At 42.5% G+C, this 18,682-nt stretch overlaps 4 protein-coding genes across 10 annotated transcripts in view; 3 read left to right on the plus strand and 1 right to left on the minus strand.

Annotated features, from left to right (window-relative positions):
* The window catches only part of LOC6565790 (phospholipid-transporting ATPase ID), a 38,255-nt gene extending 30,275 nt beyond the window's left edge, over nucleotides 1–7,980 (plus strand). For 4 of the 7 annotated variants that reach the window (XM_032739024.2, XM_032739020.2, XM_032739021.2 and 1 more), the window contains 8 exons: nucleotides 10–187; nucleotides 1,529–1,681; nucleotides 1,775–1,926; nucleotides 1,993–2,216; nucleotides 2,940–3,269; nucleotides 3,337–3,585; nucleotides 3,662–3,778; nucleotides 3,860–7,980. In XM_032739024.2, coding sequence (XP_032594915.1) covers nucleotides 10–187; nucleotides 1,529–1,681; nucleotides 1,775–1,926; nucleotides 1,993–2,216; nucleotides 2,940–3,269; nucleotides 3,337–3,585; nucleotides 3,662–3,778; nucleotides 3,860–4,258 — 1,802 coding nt within the window. In that variant the 3' untranslated portion in view covers nucleotides 4,259–7,980. The remainder of the gene's footprint in view (nucleotides 1–9; nucleotides 188–1,528; nucleotides 1,682–1,774; nucleotides 1,927–1,992; nucleotides 2,217–2,939; nucleotides 3,270–3,336; nucleotides 3,586–3,661; nucleotides 3,779–3,859) is intronic. The other 3 variants (XM_032739026.2, XM_032739022.2, XM_032739025.2) reach the window with 2 other exon arrangements.
* A 532-nt stretch (nucleotides 7,981–8,512) lies between these two features.
* On the plus strand, nucleotides 8,513–9,340 carry LOC6565791 (phospholipid-transporting ATPase ID). Its single transcript, XM_001992615.2, has 3 exons — nucleotides 8,513–8,813; nucleotides 8,885–9,037; nucleotides 9,107–9,340. The coding sequence occupies exons 1-3, from the start codon at nucleotides 8,513–8,515 to the stop codon at nucleotides 9,286–9,288; spliced, it is 636 nt and encodes a 211-aa protein (XP_001992651.1). The 3' UTR covers nucleotides 9,289–9,340.
* Nucleotides 9,341–9,924: 584 nt separating this feature from the next.
* On the minus strand, nucleotides 9,925–15,097 carry LOC6565792 (regulator of nonsense transcripts 2). Its single transcript, XM_001992616.2, has 4 exons — nucleotides 13,245–15,097; nucleotides 11,702–12,963; nucleotides 11,348–11,639; nucleotides 9,925–11,279 (listed from the first exon to the last, which is right to left on the minus strand). The coding sequence occupies exons 1-4, from the start codon at nucleotides 14,877–14,879 to the stop codon at nucleotides 10,407–10,409; spliced, it is 4,062 nt and encodes a 1,353-aa protein (XP_001992652.1). The 5' UTR covers nucleotides 14,880–15,097; the 3' UTR covers nucleotides 9,925–10,406.
* Nucleotides 15,098–16,149: 1,052 nt separating this feature from the next.
* LOC6565793 (tektin-3) lies at nucleotides 16,150–18,633 on the plus strand. Its single transcript, XM_032739038.1, has 4 exons — nucleotides 16,150–16,735; nucleotides 16,962–17,549; nucleotides 17,935–18,243; nucleotides 18,311–18,633. Exons 1-4 carry the CDS (start codon nucleotides 16,317–16,319, stop codon nucleotides 18,537–18,539), a joined length of 1,545 nt encoding a protein of 514 aa, XP_032594929.1. The 5' UTR covers nucleotides 16,150–16,316; the 3' UTR covers nucleotides 18,540–18,633.
* The last annotated feature ends 49 nt before the right edge of the window (nucleotides 18,634–18,682 follow it).

An 18,682-nucleotide genomic window follows, 5' to 3' on the forward strand; every position in this document is an offset into this window, starting at 1 on the left:
GACTTGCAGGCATCGATAATTATAATGGTGAGAGTGGCATGGATCCCTTGAGCGTGACGATGACGCAGACATCCGCCTTTATGCAGGATTCGAACGGTTCAATTATATCACAGCCACCGCCAGCCATATCGGTGGTTACCTTTAGGTGGGATGCGAAAATTAAGGATAATAAGGGCGGACCGGACAGGTAGAGGGCACTCCAAAAGCAACTATTTCCAAAGCTTCTCTCGAGCAAAACCAAAATTCCAAAATCAAAATACAAAAAAAGATCAACTAAATAATTAAGATTCTAGATGCAGTGAAGCTAAACTAGAAATGACACCAAAGCGCAGCTAGAAAAACACCCTGTATTTTCCGCTAACTATGAATGTATCTTTCTTTCTGTCTCTCTCTCTCTCTCACTATCTCTATCTCTTTATTTTTATTTATGTTGTTTTTTAATCGAATTTTCGTTTTTGACTTACCAATTTACGTTAGCGGCGATCTCTATCGATTCTTAGCAGTATTCGAGACGCTCAGAGCAACATATGTTAGCTAAACATGCATTTATATATTTTATTCAATTATTATTATTATATTTTTGTTTGCTTAGACGTAGCATATTGCTGTGTATTAGCTGAAAGAAAACAAACCCAAACGAATATAGAAAAAACATATACAAAACCAATCATAATTTAATGAATCTTTTAGTGTTCGCAAGGATGTAACCCTCTATTGGTACTTGTTCCGCCCGTCAAGTAAACGAACGAAAATATCATAAAACTCAATACTCAATACTCAAAACTCAAAACTCAACAAAAATACAAATTGTTTTTCGTTACCCTCATAGATTTAATAACTAAATGTGCATTGTTTAAGTATTGCTAGTTTTGTCATCCCAATCATTATTAATTTGTTGTACAAGAAAATGCGAACAAAACCAAATTTGACAAGTTGACAATCGCACAAATCTCATCGTTTCCAATACTCAAATACTGATATTGTTCAAGTTCTCGTTCTTGTATTTATTTTAAAACAGTACCAAGATCGTATATACATATATATATATATTTATATATATATATATATATATATATATACATATATATATACATGAATATATACATAAATATATATGTGTGTGTAGTTTACCGAATGCATTCATATTCATTTCAATTAATGCTTATTCATAGCCACTTATCAACAAATATATTGAGAGAATTAGAGAAGTGTAGTGCGCTCTCCCTCTTTTTCTCTTTCTCTCTCTCTCTCTCTTTTTCTCTGTTCTGTCATGCTCTCTGTCTAACTTAATGTAATATTAACAAATAACCCGCTCTCTGTCACTGTCTCTGTTTCTGTGTATTTGCTTTTCGCTCTCACTGTTAATTGTTGTTCATTGCGTAGCCATCGATTTGATATGTTGTTCGATATTCATTCAATATAATCATCAATTTTTTTTCGTTCCACGTAAACACTCACACCCAAATTAGCATCCATTGAAGGCTTTCAACTAATTTATACTGTCTCTCTCCCGCACACACACACACAGCGCCGAATGTCAAAATATCTTTGGCGATGGCAGGAAGAGCGTGGACGGAAGACAAACTCCAGCTGCATCTGAAGTGGACGAGTCGACGGGCTTCGCCTTGGTCGTCAATGGCCACTCACTGGTCCACTGTTTGTCACCGGAGCTGGAGACGAAGTGAGTAAACAATAGGCGTGACTAGCTAGGACTATCTGACTATCGCCTGCTCATTTCGCACTTTTCACTTATCATTGTTGTCGTCGCTTTCAGATTCTTGGACATTGCCTCAAATTGCAAGGCGGTGATCTGCTGTCGTGTGACACCGCTACAAAAGGCGCTGGTCGTCGAACTAATCAAGCGTGCCAAAAATGCCGTCACTCTGGCCATTGGCGATGGCGCCAACGATGTCTCCATGATCAAGGGTAAGCATCACGGCGCAATTATATTTGATCTGTATTTGATCCACATGAACGGCATTCTGTGAACAGCCGCTCACATCGGTGTTGGCATATCGGGACAGGAGGGTCTGCAGGCGGTGCTATCCAGCGACTATGCGATCGCCCAATTTTGCTATCTGGAGCGTCTATTGCTGGTGCATGGTCGCTGGTCCTACTATCGCATGTGCAAGTTTCTGCGCTATTTCTTCTACAAGAACTTTGCATTTACGCTCTGCCACTGCTGGTATTCCCTCTTCTGTGGCTTTAGTGCACAGGTGAGTTAATCCGTTCAGGCAAAATGTTTGAAAATCGCGCTAAAAAATGCTCAAAATATATATATAAAAAAAAAACATTTTTCTACAAATTAGAAAAGCTTTCCCAAAATCGACAATCCCCAGAAAATATGATGATTTTTTAAAATTTTTATAAATATATTCTACTATTAAGAAATGCATTTCTAAAATGTTCAATTGCAAAGTTTAATTCTTTCTGAAATTCAGATCGCAAATCGTATTGTAATTATAAAGTATCTAATTTATCGAATTTATAAACTATCTGAAATATTTGTATATGTCAAATCTTAAAATACTAATGCTTATTAATAATTTTTGAGTTCTTCAATACATATGTGAATAAACAGCCTCGAAAATAGACAAATTTTGTATAAATTTTGGAAAATTGTACACTGCAATTAAGAAAAGAAAAACCCTGATTTTGTTAAATATACACGTTGAGTAATAAGCTGAAAAGTAGGGCGAATTTTGTAAATTTAAGTCAATTTCTTCTGGCTGTATAATACGGGAAAGCTTTATGCTAATTAGCTGATCAGCAAATCAATCCTTGCCAGATCGAAATGGCATTTCATAGATCAGATGACTTTGTTCAGTTCTTTTCAATCAAATATAGCACAAGTTGAAGAAACAATTACACATTTTCGGGTATTAATATTCATATTTCATTTATTGACTGGCATCTATCATATATTCTTGCATATTTAGACAGTGTTCGATCCCATGTTCATATCGGTGTACAATCTGTTCTACACATCGCTGCCGGTGCTGGCACTGGGCGTCTTTGAGCAGGATGTTTCGGATAAGGATAGCGTCGAATATCCGATCCTCTATACGCCGGGCCTGAAGAGTGAGCTCTTCAACATACGCGAGTTTATCTACAGCGTGCTTCATGGGGCCTTCACATCGCTCATACTGTTCCTTATACCGTATGGCGTCTATAAGGATGGCGTCTCGCACAACGGTTACATAGTGAGTGATCATATGACCTTGGGCGCTGTCGTCGCCACCATACTGATCGTGGACAATACGGCCCAGGTGAGCCATCCATATAATAATGGATGAGTGTGTGTGTGTGTAGTCTTAACTACGTTCAATCTTTTAGATTGCGCTGTACACCTCGTATTGGACTATTGTCAATCATATTACCATTTGGGGCAGCCTCATTTGGTACTTTGTGCTGGACTATTTCTACAATTATGTCATTGGCGGCCCCTATGTGGGCTCTCTGACGCAGGCCATCAAGGATGTAACATTTTGGGTGACTATGATAATCACTGTCGTCATGCTGATGGCTCCCGTGCTCGCCTACAAGTTCTATCTGGTGGACGTGCATCCCAGCTTGTCGGACAAGGTGAGCAGCTCCTTTTCTGATTCTCATTGTGATTCTGATTCTGATTCAGCCATATTTATATATGTCCCTCGCACAGATACGCCAGAAGTCGCTGAAGAAGATGCAATCGCGCGTCTCCAGCGATGTGCGTCGCACGCCATCCTCGCGACGTGGACGACGCTCGGTGCGCTCGGGCTACGCCTTTGCCCATCAGGTGGGTGTGGCTTGCATTAGATGAATGGATTAACTAGCATGGACTTACACTCTGGTTTTATTTGATTTTGGTATTTCGCAGGAGGGCTTTGGCAGGCTAATCACATCGGGCAAAATAATGCACAAGCAGCCGAAGGACTTTGCCTTTCCACTGGGCCTGGGCACCAAGAAGACGCAGGCGCTGCACAACAATCTGGTTGCTGGTGGCTCCGTTGGTGGCGTGATCGGCAAGCAGATGCAGACGTCCAACGGTCACACTCACATCATCCCACACAGCGGCAACAACAATAATTATAACAACAACAACAACGACAACACCAACACAAATCAGCGACACAATCACATCAATCAAATACATTCATCAATGGCGGACATTAGGAGCGATGGCTATGCTAGCGTCGATATGCAAAAGAGCAACGGCGGCAGCGATGATCTAAGTCCACGGGCTCCCTGCCAGGATCTGGACACAATTAATCTTTAGGCAACAGCAACAACGTCTAGCAGCAGCAGCAGCAGCAGCAGCAACAACAAATCAAACACCAAAAACATAAAAATCGATTTTAAGGGTAGACATACTTAAAAAAACAAAAACAAAAAATAGCCACAAACAAATGTATTAGCCTTAGCAACCATACTTAGAGTGCAAGTGCATGGGTCCCTGAGTGTGGGTGTGTGTGTGTATGTGTGTGTCTGTGTGTGTGTGTGTGTGTGACACCTTTTTATTGTTTATTCATATATATATATCGATCGCTAAGGAGTCTATTTATTTACCTCAACTCTAAAGAACAGGTCAACGTAACCAAAAACACCCCTTAATTATTTATTACACTTAGTGGCATTTTGATTTATGTGATTTAGTTTATACGTTTTTTCTTTTCGTTTTATTTTTAAGTATCCGCGTTGCATTAGTATTGTAGGATATATATTATTGTGGAGGGTACTAATTGAGCTGTGACTTAAGCAAATAGTAACCATTCCTCTATATCTAAACACATCACTGGACACCCAATGCACCCAATCGAATCGAATTCGCATTGTTTGTGAAAGGTATTCACCGATTCGATTCGTTCCCTTTATCTCTATCTCTCTCCACCGCTCTCTGTCTCGCTCCCATACACTTGTTTTCTCTGTCTCTTTCGAATGTGTGAATGTTTGATGCATGATGTAGTTTAAGATTAATAACTAAACAGAACCATTGAGAAACTGAAAGTGTACTTACATAATTGTTAAATGTTGTGCTGTGTCTTATATAAGAAGCGTAATAAGAGAAACTAATCGTAAACCGAACCAGGCCAATTCAACTAACCAATTAGGGTACTTCTAGCGGTACTTGCGAAGCAAACTGTAATCACTAGTTATATATATATATAATTGAAAGTCGGACAACGGTTTAGAAAAAAATATAATTTTATTGAAAACACAATTTCTTACTTTTGAGTACAAAATGTGACAGACTTATTTTCTGAATGCGCTGCTTCATGTGGATATTCTTCTCGTCGTCCAGCGTGGGAACTGCTGAGTCGACAAATGCAGCGTGATCGTAACTTCTTCACTCAGTTGCACGTTTTTCGGTTGGCAACTGGACTATTATTATTCGCAGCGTCAGCTATTTTGCTTGCAGCTGGCTACGGGTGATGGGGCATATGTGAGTGTTTGTTTGTTTATGTCTGGCTTGTGTGTGCGTGTGTGTGGACATGAGAGATCCATGTGATCTGAATATGTCATATGCCCCATCCTTTAGAAATTGGCTTGTCCTCAAGCGTTCAGTGTAGGATATATTCTTAAGTCGTTGGCTGTTTTGTGAAACCGCTCTACGTCTGATATGCCGTTCTTACTTGTTGTGATTTTAATTTTTACGTTTTCTGAATCTAACCAAATTTTTAATGCTGCACTCATGAATGATGAATCTTTGTCTGCTTTTATTTCTAATGGTTTTCCCATTTCGTTGAATATTATTAATAATGCTTTTTTTGCTTCTAACCAATCTTTACCATTTATTTCTATTAACGTAGCGTATTTTGAGTATACGTCTATGCATGATAAAAATTGCTTATTATTGATCATATAAAAATCTATAACGTATTTTTCTCTAGGGTTGAAAACCTCAGGTGTTATTTCATAACTAAATTTTGTGTCCCTGTGTTCCACTTTTGATATATTACAGATTTCGCATTCGTTAATTATGTTTTGTATTAGTTTTTGGTAATCTGGGAAATAATATTTTTCTTTAAACATTACTGTAGTTTTTTCTATTCCTGGATGTAAAAATTTTATATGGTCGTTTAATATGGTTTGTTTCAATTCTGAATAAGTTTGAATATCTTCTAATTTTTTTGTGGTTCTCATAGTTTTTATCGGACAATCTCTTTGTATTATTTCTAAATAAGCTTTTTGGAATATTGCGTAGTCACCTTCGTGTGGGAAGTATATAACGCTGTTTTTTGCACAAAGATATTCTTTTATGATCTCTTTTGCTTTTTCAGTGGTCATTTCTATGTAATTTATTATAATCTTTATTTTGTGAATATAGCTTATTTTCTTTATTTCTTCGGTATTTCCTTTTATAAATTCTATTTGATGGTTATAATTATTTAATGGTCTTTCTGTGGTTTGAATACAATTTTGATTATCTTCGTTTGCGCTATGTATTGTCGCTGCTATGCTATCTTGAGCATTCCCCATGAAATTTTCTTCTACGTTATTTTCTTCTGTTTTAATTCTTGGAAGTGCATCAGCTACGTAGTTTTCTTTGCATCTCCCTCTAACTGCATTTGGATCGCGCTGTACATAATCAGTTTTTGTCTTGCGTCCACGCTTGGGAAGAGTTCCATAATAAAATCGATCCTTCCAATAAAGGCTCCTAGCTCGTCCGTTTCTCCATTGAAGATTGGCACTTGGCGGATTTGCCCGAGTGCTTGGTTTAATTGTGCCTCCAACATCATTTTTTTTGTTTTGAAAGTTTGTTTGAGAAAAAAAAATTCTTTGTCGTCTGTCTCGCGTTTTTGTTTACTTTTTAGAAAAAAGTTTTTTAAGGATCACGGGGTCCTTATGCGGATAACAGTTTTTATCGCGGAACACTAGTACGTTTTCCTGTTTTACGAAAGGACCACGACGTTTCACGAAAAAATTAATGACATCCTACCGGCTGCGCCAATTGAAAGTCGGACAACGGTTTAGAAAAAAAATATAATTTTATTGAAAACACGACTTCTTACTTTTGAGTACAAAATGTGACTGACTTAATTACTGAATGCGCTGCTTCATGTGGATATTCTTCTCGTCGTCCAGCGTGGGAACTGCTGAGTCGACAAATGCAGCGTGATCGTAACTTCTTCACTCAGTTGCGCGTTTTTCGGTTGGCAACTGAACTATTATTATTCGCAGCGTCAGCTATTTTGCTTGCAGCTGGCTACGGGTGCATATGTGAGTGTTTGTTTGTTTATGTCTGGCTTGTGTGTGCGTGTGTGTGGACGTGAGAGATCCATGTGATCTGAATATGTCACTATATATATATAATACACATACTTACTCTTAGTTGATACACACACCCACCCGCACACATCCACCCACACACACCCACCCACACACACACAGACACTCAGTCACACACACACAGTCGTAAGCAACGCCCACAGTTATGTGTTCCTAACTACATCTAGACATGTAGTAGATGCTATGTACTAAAAATGTAGCAGTGCGGTCCCCCTAGCTATAAGCATTATTATAAAAAAAAAAAAAAAAAGTAGAAGACATACAGTAATTTGTATATCGTAAGGTGAATGGATATGCGATATGGGTACAGTATTCGGATTATGTACGTACGGCATAGAATTATTACTAAATACCAAGCGGGCTGTGGGTTAGCAAACGGGGCAAACAAAAAACAAAGGATGCGATTGGAAAGCAACGCAACCAAGTATAAAAGTATAAATTATCGTAGGTGTTTTTATGCAGTGTATGACGAATCAACGAATCAACTTTAAGCTAAATTTACTAATAGGTCAAAACGACGCCCCCTTTTGTAGGCGCTGATAAATTTGGGGCATATTTTTGCATGTTATTGAAATTAGTTGGTATCAAATCAAATGTGAGAATGAAAATCGAGGAAATGTTTTTTTTTTTTGTAATTCTACAAACTTAGACAATTACGGGATTATGCTAAGCGAATTTTAAATGATCAATAAATGCGAAATATTTTGAAAAAAAAACATATATACCGACTTTTTTTATAGGTGATTGTGGGCATAAAAAGTCCTTCAAACTGTTGAAATAAATACCTTCAAAACAGAGCATCGCTCATAACTCAACTACTAACTAGCCAAAGGAATTACTGTGAGCTCAACGTGCTGAATGATGCAAGACGTTTTATGCAACACTTTTTACTATAAATGATTGTGTTGCATAATCATCGGCTGCCAGTTGCAACAAATGCAATTCGGAGCCACTTGTCATATACACTTAACTATGTACAATGTTTGTTGTCTATCAAAATGCAGTAGTCGAGTGAGCTCGACTACGATTTACCCTGTTGATCCTGATCAAGAATATATACACTTTATGGGGTCGGAGATGCTTAAAAACATAGGAAACAGAAGAAATCTTCAATTTTAGACAGTTAATTTCTGAATAATAAAGTGAGGAACCCTTGGCGCCAAAGATTATGACAAATTTCTATTTTGAGTGTGATTTTTTTTTGATTGTCTGAGTTGAGTAAATGTTGTCATAATAATTAATTATGCGCGATGGTTATTCGCTGCAGAAATTTGCCGGCGAGGGTCTACGGACTCTGGTGCTGGCGGAACGTCAGCTGAGCAAGGACTACTACAACGACTGGCGATTGCGACATCAGGAAGCTTCTCTGTCGATGGATTCGCGCGAACAGAAGCTGAATGCCATCTACGAGGAGATTGAGAGCGACATGGATCTGCTGGGTGTGACAGCCATCGAGGATAAACTGCAGGATGGTGTGCCCAAATCGATATCCAATCTGCAGAATGCTGGCATCAAGATCTGGGTGCTAACTGGCGACAAACAGGGTGGATAATCTAGAAAAAAAAACCCAACTAAAGCCATTTCCAATTCATCAGTATTTTACACAACATTCCAGAAACTGCCATCAACATTGGCTACTCCTGCCAGCTGCTAACGGACGAACTGGTGGATGTCTTCATTGTGGATGGTAGCTCGGTGGAGGAGGTGGAGAAGCAACTGCGTCAATTCAAGGAGTCCATCAAGATATTCGATCGCTTTCGGCCGGGCGGTGAGTGCCATCCACATACCATTCATATATAGTATATTCCATTCAAAACTCAATCATTTTGACTTGCAGGCATCGATAATTATAATGGTGAGAGTGGCATGGATCCCTTGAGCGTGACGATGACGCAGACATCCGCCTTTATGCAGGATTCGAACGGTTCAATTATATCACAGCCACCGCCAGCCATATCGGTGGTTACCTTTAGGTGGGATGCGAAAATTAAGGATAATAAGGGCGGACCGGACAGGTAGAGGGCACTCCAAAAGCAACTATTTCCAAAGCTTCTCTCGAGCAAAACCAAAATTCCAAAATCAAAATACAAAAAAAGATCAACTAAATAATTAAGATTCTAGATGCATTGAAGCTAAACTAGAAATGATACCAAAGCGCAGCTAGAAAAACACCCAGTATTTTCCGCTAATTATGAATGTATCTTTCTTTCTCTCTCTCTCTCTCTCTCTCTCTCTCTCTCTCTCTCTCACTATCTCTATCTCTTTATTTTTATTTATGTTGTTTTTTAATCGAATTTTTGTTTTTGACTTACCAATTTACGTTAGCGGCGATTTCTATCGATTCTTAGCAGTATTCGAGACGCTCAGAGCAACATATGTTAGCTAAACATGCATTTATATATTTTATTCAATTATTATTATTATATTTTTGTTTGCTTAGACGTAGCATATTGCTGTGTATTAGCTGAAAGAAAACAAACCCAAACGAATATAGAAAAAACAGATACAAAACCAATCATAATTTAATGAATCTTTTAGTGTTCGCAAGGATGTAACCCTCTATTGGTACTTGTTCCGCACGTCAAGTAAACGAACGAAAATATCATATCAATACTCAAAACTCAACAATTTTGCTTCTGGAACTCGATGATTTTTTTTTATTGATTAAAAACCAAATGCTGTTTCCTAAACAAGTCTGCGCGTTGCTATAATCTAAAATTATAAAATCTTTATAGATCTATGTACATATTCATAGATGAATCGATAACACTTTTGATTCGTACATATATACATATGTATATATATATATATATACATATAAACACGACGTCTCGGCTGGCCATAGACAGGTGTCTGGCATGGTTAGGACACTCCAATTTAAGTACGTTCCACAACAATATATATATAGCAGCTAACAATGGTACATAGACGTGGATGAGGCATTCGTGGTCGTCCGTCTGCCTATGCAGAGTTCAAGGCATCGTGTGGCTCTCGATATACATTTGGGATATATATTTATATATTGGCATTGATTGCTCTTGGAGCGTCTGGGCAGACAGGCGGGCTGTGTGGTCTGTTGATAACGTTCTGCTAGCTAACCAGGAAAACTTCTTGTCACCGTTGGAGATTTAAAACATTTAGTGAAAGATCAAATCCGCATCGGGTGCTCCTTTTTGATGCTTGAACTTGTGCTTGTTGGGCTTCTGATAATAGCTTTGAGTAAAGTTTCGCTGCTGCAGCGGCATCAGAGACTCCTGATAATCCTCCTCCTCGATGCGCTCGGTTATATTCAGCGTCAGTCGCTTGACCTTTTCATTCTCCTCGCGTGTCTTCTGCTCCTGCAGCTTCAGATTGATTGCCAGCTGTGAGCCTGATGGTGCAATAAATGATTTAAACTGCTGCTTGCCACCTTTGTTGCCGCGCACCATCAGCACAAACGGCACAGCGCCACCGATGGCGCAGACGACGCCACCACTACCGTTCTCTGGTGCGAGCACATCTCTGCAGTCAGCGGCAGCAGCATCATTCCCTGTCACTGCCGTGTATGCTGCTGTTGCTGCTGCTGGTAAACTGTTTACAGCATCCTCCGAGGAGGCATTGGCAGAGATACTGGGTGAGGCGGAGGCGGACGCAGAGGCAGTGGCAACGGCAACAGCAGAAGCAGAAGCAGAGACAGAGGCAGCGGGTGCGGCAGGCTTTGAGATCTGTGGCGGATTGCTGCCAATTAGCTGATCGTAGGATTTCTTTTGCAGGCGTGCCGTCATGGGCACGGGTATGTCCTTCGTGATTGCCTTGATTGGCGGCTCCTTGAGACGCTCCTGATACGAGTCACTCGTGATTTTCTCATACATTTGCTCGAACTCGACATCCTCTTTGGATTTCTCTGGCGGGGGCGGTGGCAGTGCTGACTCCGCCTCATATTCAGTCCAATCGTTCAACTGATCCACCTCAGAGCCATCAGTTGCTTGACGTTCGCGATGATTGTTCGACGAACCGGAATCATCTGTTGCCTGTGCAAACAACAAAAAGATGTCAGCCTGACAGCATTCTGATTGATGTGCTTAATTATGCAACTTACGCCATCATCCAATTCGCTGATTTCACTAATAGTGGCCAGATCGCTGGCATCCTGTGTGCTGCTGGCCCTTAGCTGCGGATACAATTGCTCCTGCAGATTATCAATGGCCTCCTTGGCCATCTCCAGACTCTTGTAGGGCTTCAGCTTGGGACGCACGGCGGCCAAACAGTCGCGATATGTGTGATCGACGAGTATGGGAAACAGATCCGAGGTATTCTCCGATTTACTAAACACAGGATGTGATTTTTTGTGCCAATAATAATGCTGAAAGAACACCAGAAAGTAGTCCAGCCTGTGTAAAAAACAATAAGCAAAATGAGTTTAAATTTGAAGTACGATTTGAAAGGCACTTACTTTTTGCGTGTCGCCTGGCTGGTGAAGTAGGGTCCGCAGGTGTCCAGCAGCATGCAGGCAAGCTTAAGACGGAACAGGCTCTCTGGGGGATCCAGGGGCGAGATGACTGCTTGATCTAGTGTCACACCCAGCGATATTATCGAGTATAGCGTATTGAGTATATGTGTGGATTCCACAAGCTTATAGTTATACATCTCGCCCAGATATTTGGCCATTGCGATGCGACGCTGTGACATTTTGGGCGAGTGTATCTCCAAGCCGGCGCGTATATCCTCAAATACATTATCAATGACAATGGTCACTGCACGCGGCTGATACGAGCTGAGGCCGGAGACAAGATCGGCGAGGCAGCGGATGAGGGGAAAGCGTAGCAGATACGCCTTGCTAAGGCACTTGATGGCATAGCCGCTAATCTCCGGATCGTGCCAATTGATGCGCCGCAGCATCTTGATGCAGTGCTCCACATTCTGTTTACACAGTCTCTCAAAGATCAGATGTCTGATATATTCATGCAAAGGTGGACGGGGTGTCACCTCACGCTTGGCGGACTCGGGCGGCTTTACCAAATAGTAGACGCTCTCAATTTGGGCCGCGTGTCGCGAATCCATCACCGTTGCAGTCTTCATGCGCAGCATTTGGTCGAGGAACACATTCATCAGCAGCCGCGAATCGCGGCAATTGTATAGATAAATGCCGCTGACCTCCACAAAGGCACATGCCATCTCGATGTGATGATGGATAAAGTCGCGCAACAGCATTTTCAGGCAGCCGAGTGCATCAAATTTCTTGAACAGACCGAACTTGACCAGCTCACCAATGAAGCGGACAATTTTCAGCTTAGATTCAATGTTTAGCTGGTTCTTCTTGCGTATGTGCCATTTGAACTCCTTGCGCAATAGCTCCGACAGATCGGCGGCAACATCCGTGTTGCACATGTGCACAATCGCCACAAATCGCGACAGATATGGCAATATATCGAGTCGTGTCCGCTGCACACTGAATATCGTCCGGGTTAGCTTCCTTCGTTGATTCTTTGTATTGTAATTGAGCAGAAACTCAATGGCCGCCGAGTCGATGAGCTCCTTGTTGACGCAGTTGAACAAATTCAGCAGGAACACATCAAATTGCTGTCGCATCTGTGACTGCTGTGGCTGCGGCTGCGGCTGCGCCTGTGATTGCGACTGTGGTTGCGACTGTGACTGTGACTGCGACTGCGACTGAGATTGGGACTGTGACTGTGGCTGCGACTGCGTCTGCGATTGCTGTGGAAAAGAGACGGCAATAAATGAGAAGTGCTGGTATACTTTGTATAACTATATTATTTGCCACATTCGACCGACCAAAGAGGCACAAGTGCTAGTCTCCCATTTGATATATATTTATTAAATGCAGCAAATTGTTAGCTCCGACTATTTTATAGATGTGACCAGCACTAATTTCTATTGTGGTATTTATTTATTACAAATTTGACCTTAAAGTTGTGCCTCTTTGCTGCAATCGTTTTATATATAGTCGAGTGGGAATATTAATTATATATATTTACCGTTTGAGTTTGTTGCTGCTGCTGCTGTTGTTGTTGTTGCTGCTGCTGCTGCTGACGGCCGAGCTCCATGAGAGCGTTGCCCATTTTCTTATCGCTAGCCGGAACCGGAGCCGGTGCAGCAGCAGCTGGTGAAGCAGCACCATTGGTTGTAAGTGGAATAGATGGTTCGCCAGTGGCTGGGACTGTGGACTGTGCCGCCAGCGAGGGCTGCTGTTCTTCCTGCTCCTTGTCGAGGGTATCGCTGGCAGCCGATGGCGGGTCGTCCATGTCGAGCTCCGCATCGATGTTGGCATCGATGGCCTCCTCGGTTAGTTCGCTGGGCTCCTCGAGTGTCTCCAGGTCGACTTTAGGTGCCGAAAAGTTGGGCAAAAATTGTCGCAAATCGGGCAAATCGGTGTAAAAGGCACGCGTCTCCTCATCGCCCCACGGATCCAAGGTGCCAAAGGTGGCGCCGTCCAGCATGTTGTCGATAACGGTGCCCGGATTACAGCACTCAGACTCCTTGGTCAATTCGGGCAACGGTTCCCCCAGCAGCTCCGACAGCGATTGTGCCGATGCCAGCAACTTATCGAAGCTCGCCTGCATCAGTTCACATTTCTCGCGCTTCTCTTGGCTAATCTCGCCCTTGCACTCCATGGTGCGGCGTATGTTTTTCGTCATGTTCATGAGGATCGTCTGCTCGGAGAGGACGTGCTTGCACAGCGCCTTGAAGTAGCCCTTGAGCATGGTGCGCAAATTGAGCTGCTTGTCGGCGCCAAGGAAATCCGATTTGGGAACCTCCACATTATATTTGTCGGCCAACTGTTGCTTCCTCTGCGGCACAAGGCCGGCATATTCCTCGCCACAGTGCCGACAAAAGGACAATATAATTGAGAAATTGCTATGATCATCCTTATCCTGGGCAATTAGCTGCACAAGCACCACACCCAGCTGCGCCAATCCCGGCTTCATCTGAATGACACCCGAGCTGACCAGTTCGGCAAACAGACGCAAATCGACGCGCAATTTACTCGGATTGCTTATCTTCTCGGTGGCCTTCACATTCAACGCCTTCTGCCACGCTTCCAGGAAATGGGCATCAAAGTCGGCGTAGGTGCAGTGCAGCTTGGATGCCAATGTGACCACAGCTGGCACATCTGTCATCTTCAGCTTCGCTTCGGCCAGCGCTGCGCATATTTCCGAAATATATTTACTCAGATTCAAGGCGGACAATTCGCGCAGCAGTCCGTCCAATTGCGTGGCCGTAAACAGCTTCAGTTTCTTCACAAATGCCGTATTCTTCTTCAGATTCGAGTCGAGACGGGCAAAATATTTGTCGCCGGGCAGCTCGAAGTTGGCATTCTGTTGTCGCAGCTGACGTTTGCTATCGATCTTCTCCTGCAGCTCGCCGATGAACTGCATCAGCTCGGCCCGCTCCTCGGCCTCCTCTACCTCCATCTCACCCTCCGTCACGGCATCCATCTCCATCTCTCCATCCACCACGTCCACCTCCATCACATCGCCAAAGGTGGCGGCAGCATCCAATGTTTCGGCATCCGTCTCGCTGCTGGCGGCGATTGCGCTGCTTGTCGACGCTGCTTCTGCTGTGGTTGTTGTTGTTGTTGTTGCTGTTGCCTCGCTGTTGTTGGCGCTCATGGTGCATCGAATTGGCTGTATTCTAATAATTGGAATATATATCCCGTGCAGTTCAAGCTGTTCAATCAAACAGCTATTCAAATTTCGTCGACTGTCACATTCGTATGTGCTTCTTTGATTTTGTTGCCCTCGCCGTCTTTCTTTCTGCCTGCGTTTCGTTTCGTTTTGATCTGCTTTTGTTTTTCGCGTTAACCGTGTTCGTAGCGCACATCGCACAACTGTGTGTCATATGTACACACACACGCACACTGACATATCTCGTGCCTGACTATCGTGCGTCAAATATCGATTGTCGTGGCACTGATATGTAAGCAGCTTAGGCGATTCTTAAGGTTATAAAAACAATGTAAATTAGTTAACGTTATTTGAAAATAATATTTTGACCATAATACAAAACCGCAAACACAGCCAAACAACCAAGCACTTATCTTTTACTATCATGGCACACAAATGAATCTATCGAAATCACTGCAAGTATATCGATATCCGTACACAGGAATGTGCAGCTAGCGTATGGCGCCGCATTTAAATTGATATTTTGGGAATTATCTGCACCTAACAAATGCAAATGAACATACTCATGTACATATTACGCCCTAATTTCACTCAATGCTTAAGTAGGGCATTGAACTTAAGCCCAATTCACATGCTGTCAATGTCATTGATTTCACAAATTGCAAGACATCAATAGCTATAACAAACAGCCGCTACTAAGTTACCAAAGTTACTCCAGTTAAATCAATAATGTGGTAAATAGCCAATGCGGAAAGCCATTCGAATCGAATGCAATCAGTTGTGGAATGCCAGTGCCAGCCTGCAGTTGCCTTTATTGAACATTTGCAAATGCTCTGCTGGGCAACCGAAGATAGTTTAACCAGACACCGCAATCCGAATCCACAGAAGGCGCCCGAAACTCTCAAGAATCTTCTATTGCGGTCAAGTGTGCCCATCGTGAGTCCAACACAAGACACATTGGATACAATGGCACCACTTAAAGGTCAAGAGATCACCGAATTTCAAAAGCACTCATATCTTGAAAATCGTAAATTCGATCATCGTTTGGTCAAGGACAATCTGCTGGACAAATGGCCCACTGCGGATGCGAACGAATACAAAGAGCGCAAGGATCATCGCAATCTCATGGAATCATATGTATCCATCTATCATCCAACATAAATGATAATACGCAGCACTAGTCACTATCATTTTATACTATCGATCTCCCTAGTAGGCTATGCCTTAAGCTCGAATCCCAAATATAATTCCTCACATAGTTTTAATAACAACTCCGCACAGTTAACATCGTGTACAAAATTTTCTTTTTCTCTGTGTTTTATATATGCATATATATATATTTTTTTCTTCTGTAGTTGAACTAAATTCCAAGTGGTAAAAATTTTGCAGTAAATCATATAGTGTAGTAGTTTAGCACGCATCATGTCTGTCCAGCACAAAGCAATCAGTTCGTTGCCCACACAGAGCGTCATGTACTCCCAATTGCAGCCATGGAGCCATGCGGGTGCGCCGCCCTGCATGGAGCCAATCAGCGGAGCGACGGTGCCGCCACGCCTGGGTGCCTCCTACGAAACAACGCAACGCCATCCCTGGCGACCCAAGATGGCCTTTGAGATGATCGAGGTCAAGCATCTGCCGGAGCAGCCGGTGACCAATCAGATGACCCAGCCATGCTTTGTCCCCCAGGGAATGAAAACGGAGGGCATGATATTCCCAAATCTTGTCACCGGATTCGAGCGCAATCCTCAGCATGCCGCTCGAGCTGCTCTCTACACGCGATACACAAACAACGAGTGGCACAACAACAACTTGGGCATCTACGGCGAGTCCAACACAAATCGGTAAGTGATTACCACAAACACACACACATCCATCTCTTTGTTGTCTTTTTGATTTTTGGGCGTAATTTTTCTCGAAATATTAAATCAGTAATTTTGTTTGCAATGGGATAAGTGAGAACAATGGGGTTCTCTCCGAGTGTACATAGGAAATATGTGCATTCCAAGTGCGACATCTTTAGCTATTTAAAATCTTGACCGATTGTTCTTTATTTTGCTTGGTTTGTAGCAATATGTCGGAGCGTATGCGCAATGATGCAGTGCGTCTGATGCGCGAAACAGACGAGACTGCGTCGACGGGTCAACGTGATGCTGGGCGGCGACTGGGTGAGCGCATTACGGACTTGACCTTTTGGCGCAACGAGCTGAATGCAGAGCTGGAGAAGCTTATTGGCGAGATGTCCGATATCAATGAATTGCAGCGGCAGTGTGGCAAGGCCATGTTGGATCTGGAGATACCGCTGCACATTGCACAGGAGTGTCTCTTTCATCGCGAGGCACGCCAGGGCATGGAGAAGGTGCACGACAATGTGGAGAAGGCGTTGCTCCTGGAGATCGATCATTTGCGGCAATCGCGCGACCGTCTCAAGGATCTGCATGAGAAGATCGCCAAGCAGGCGATTGATTGCCGCGGTGCCCAACATTTGCTGGAAATCGATGTAACCCAAAAAGAATCCACCATGGGCATCGACTCGATGTGCCATCGCCTGAACAATCACAGTCGCGGCATCACCTACTACGGTGGTATCGAGAAATACGATCCCACTGTCAGCACACAGGACTCCTGGGCCCTAGCCAGCAGCGAGCATGTCAAACGGTAGGTTTCTATCTATATATACATCTGTAGGGAACCTCATCCGATTGCTGATTTGCTAATTGATGCAGTAGTTCGGAAATTTGTTGGGTTGTATATTTTTTGACTTCATCCAATCGGGCTCATTTTCATCTATTGAACTTGCGTTAATTACTGCACACCAATTCCATGGAAACTGGGAAAAGAATTTCAAGGTTAAAAGTTAAATTTTTTCTATACTAAAATATTATTTTAAATTAGTGGAAAATTTACCTGAAAGGTCGAGAAATTCATTATTCAGAAATCTATACAAAAAAAATAATTCAAATTCAGAAATGCTGCATTTTGAAACCCTGTCGAGATTCAGGACAAACTCTACATTGATCCAGCATATTGATGGCATTTTCAGATCGCAGGCGGAGCGTGCTAAATTGTCGCAGCTGCGCAGCGATGCACAGAATGTTGTCAATGCCGTTGCCTCCTCGGTGTGGGACTTCTGGAACAATACGAACAATGCGTTGGATAGACGGGCTCAGGATATGTCCGGAGCCAAAAATCGTGTGCAAATGCATCTGCAAAAGGTTCAGCAGGAGCTGTTCGATATGGAGAAGCATCTGTTTCTGCTGCAAAAGGCCATACAGGATAAGGCGAATCCGCTTAGGGTGGCTCAGACGCGACTCGAAGCGCGTTCCCATCGCGAGGGCATGGAGCTCTGCAAGTAAATCGAGGAAAACATATCATCCAAATGTATCATGCCTGTCTGACCAATGATTTATTCTTTTTAGGGATACGGCTCACGATCGACTTGTGGTTGAGGTGCAGGATTTGCAGGGCACTGTCGATGTGCTACATCACAAGTTGCAACAGGCGGAGGCCACACATCAGTCGCTGCTGAAAACACGTTGCATCCTGGAGGAGGACTTGCGCAACAAGGTCAACGCTTTGTTTATCGATCGTGAGAAATGCATGAGTCTACGGCGCTCTTTCCCCATTACCAACTTGATTCGTTATTGATCAACTTTTCGAATTAATTGTTAATTAAAAAAAATTGTGTCACGTGTCTATGTCGAGTGTAATCATTATGCACAAATATATATCCTGCATTTTATTCGATTGTACTTTGAATAACCCACCAATTTTGCAGAATTGCAGTAAAT

The sequence above is a fragment of the Drosophila grimshawi genome, unplaced genomic scaffold (assembly GCF_018153295.1).
Source record: "Drosophila grimshawi isolate 15287-2541.00 unplaced genomic scaffold, ASM1815329v1 contig_848, whole genome shotgun sequence".
NCBI classification, from domain to species: Eukaryota; Metazoa; Arthropoda; class Insecta; order Diptera; family Drosophilidae; genus Drosophila; species Drosophila grimshawi.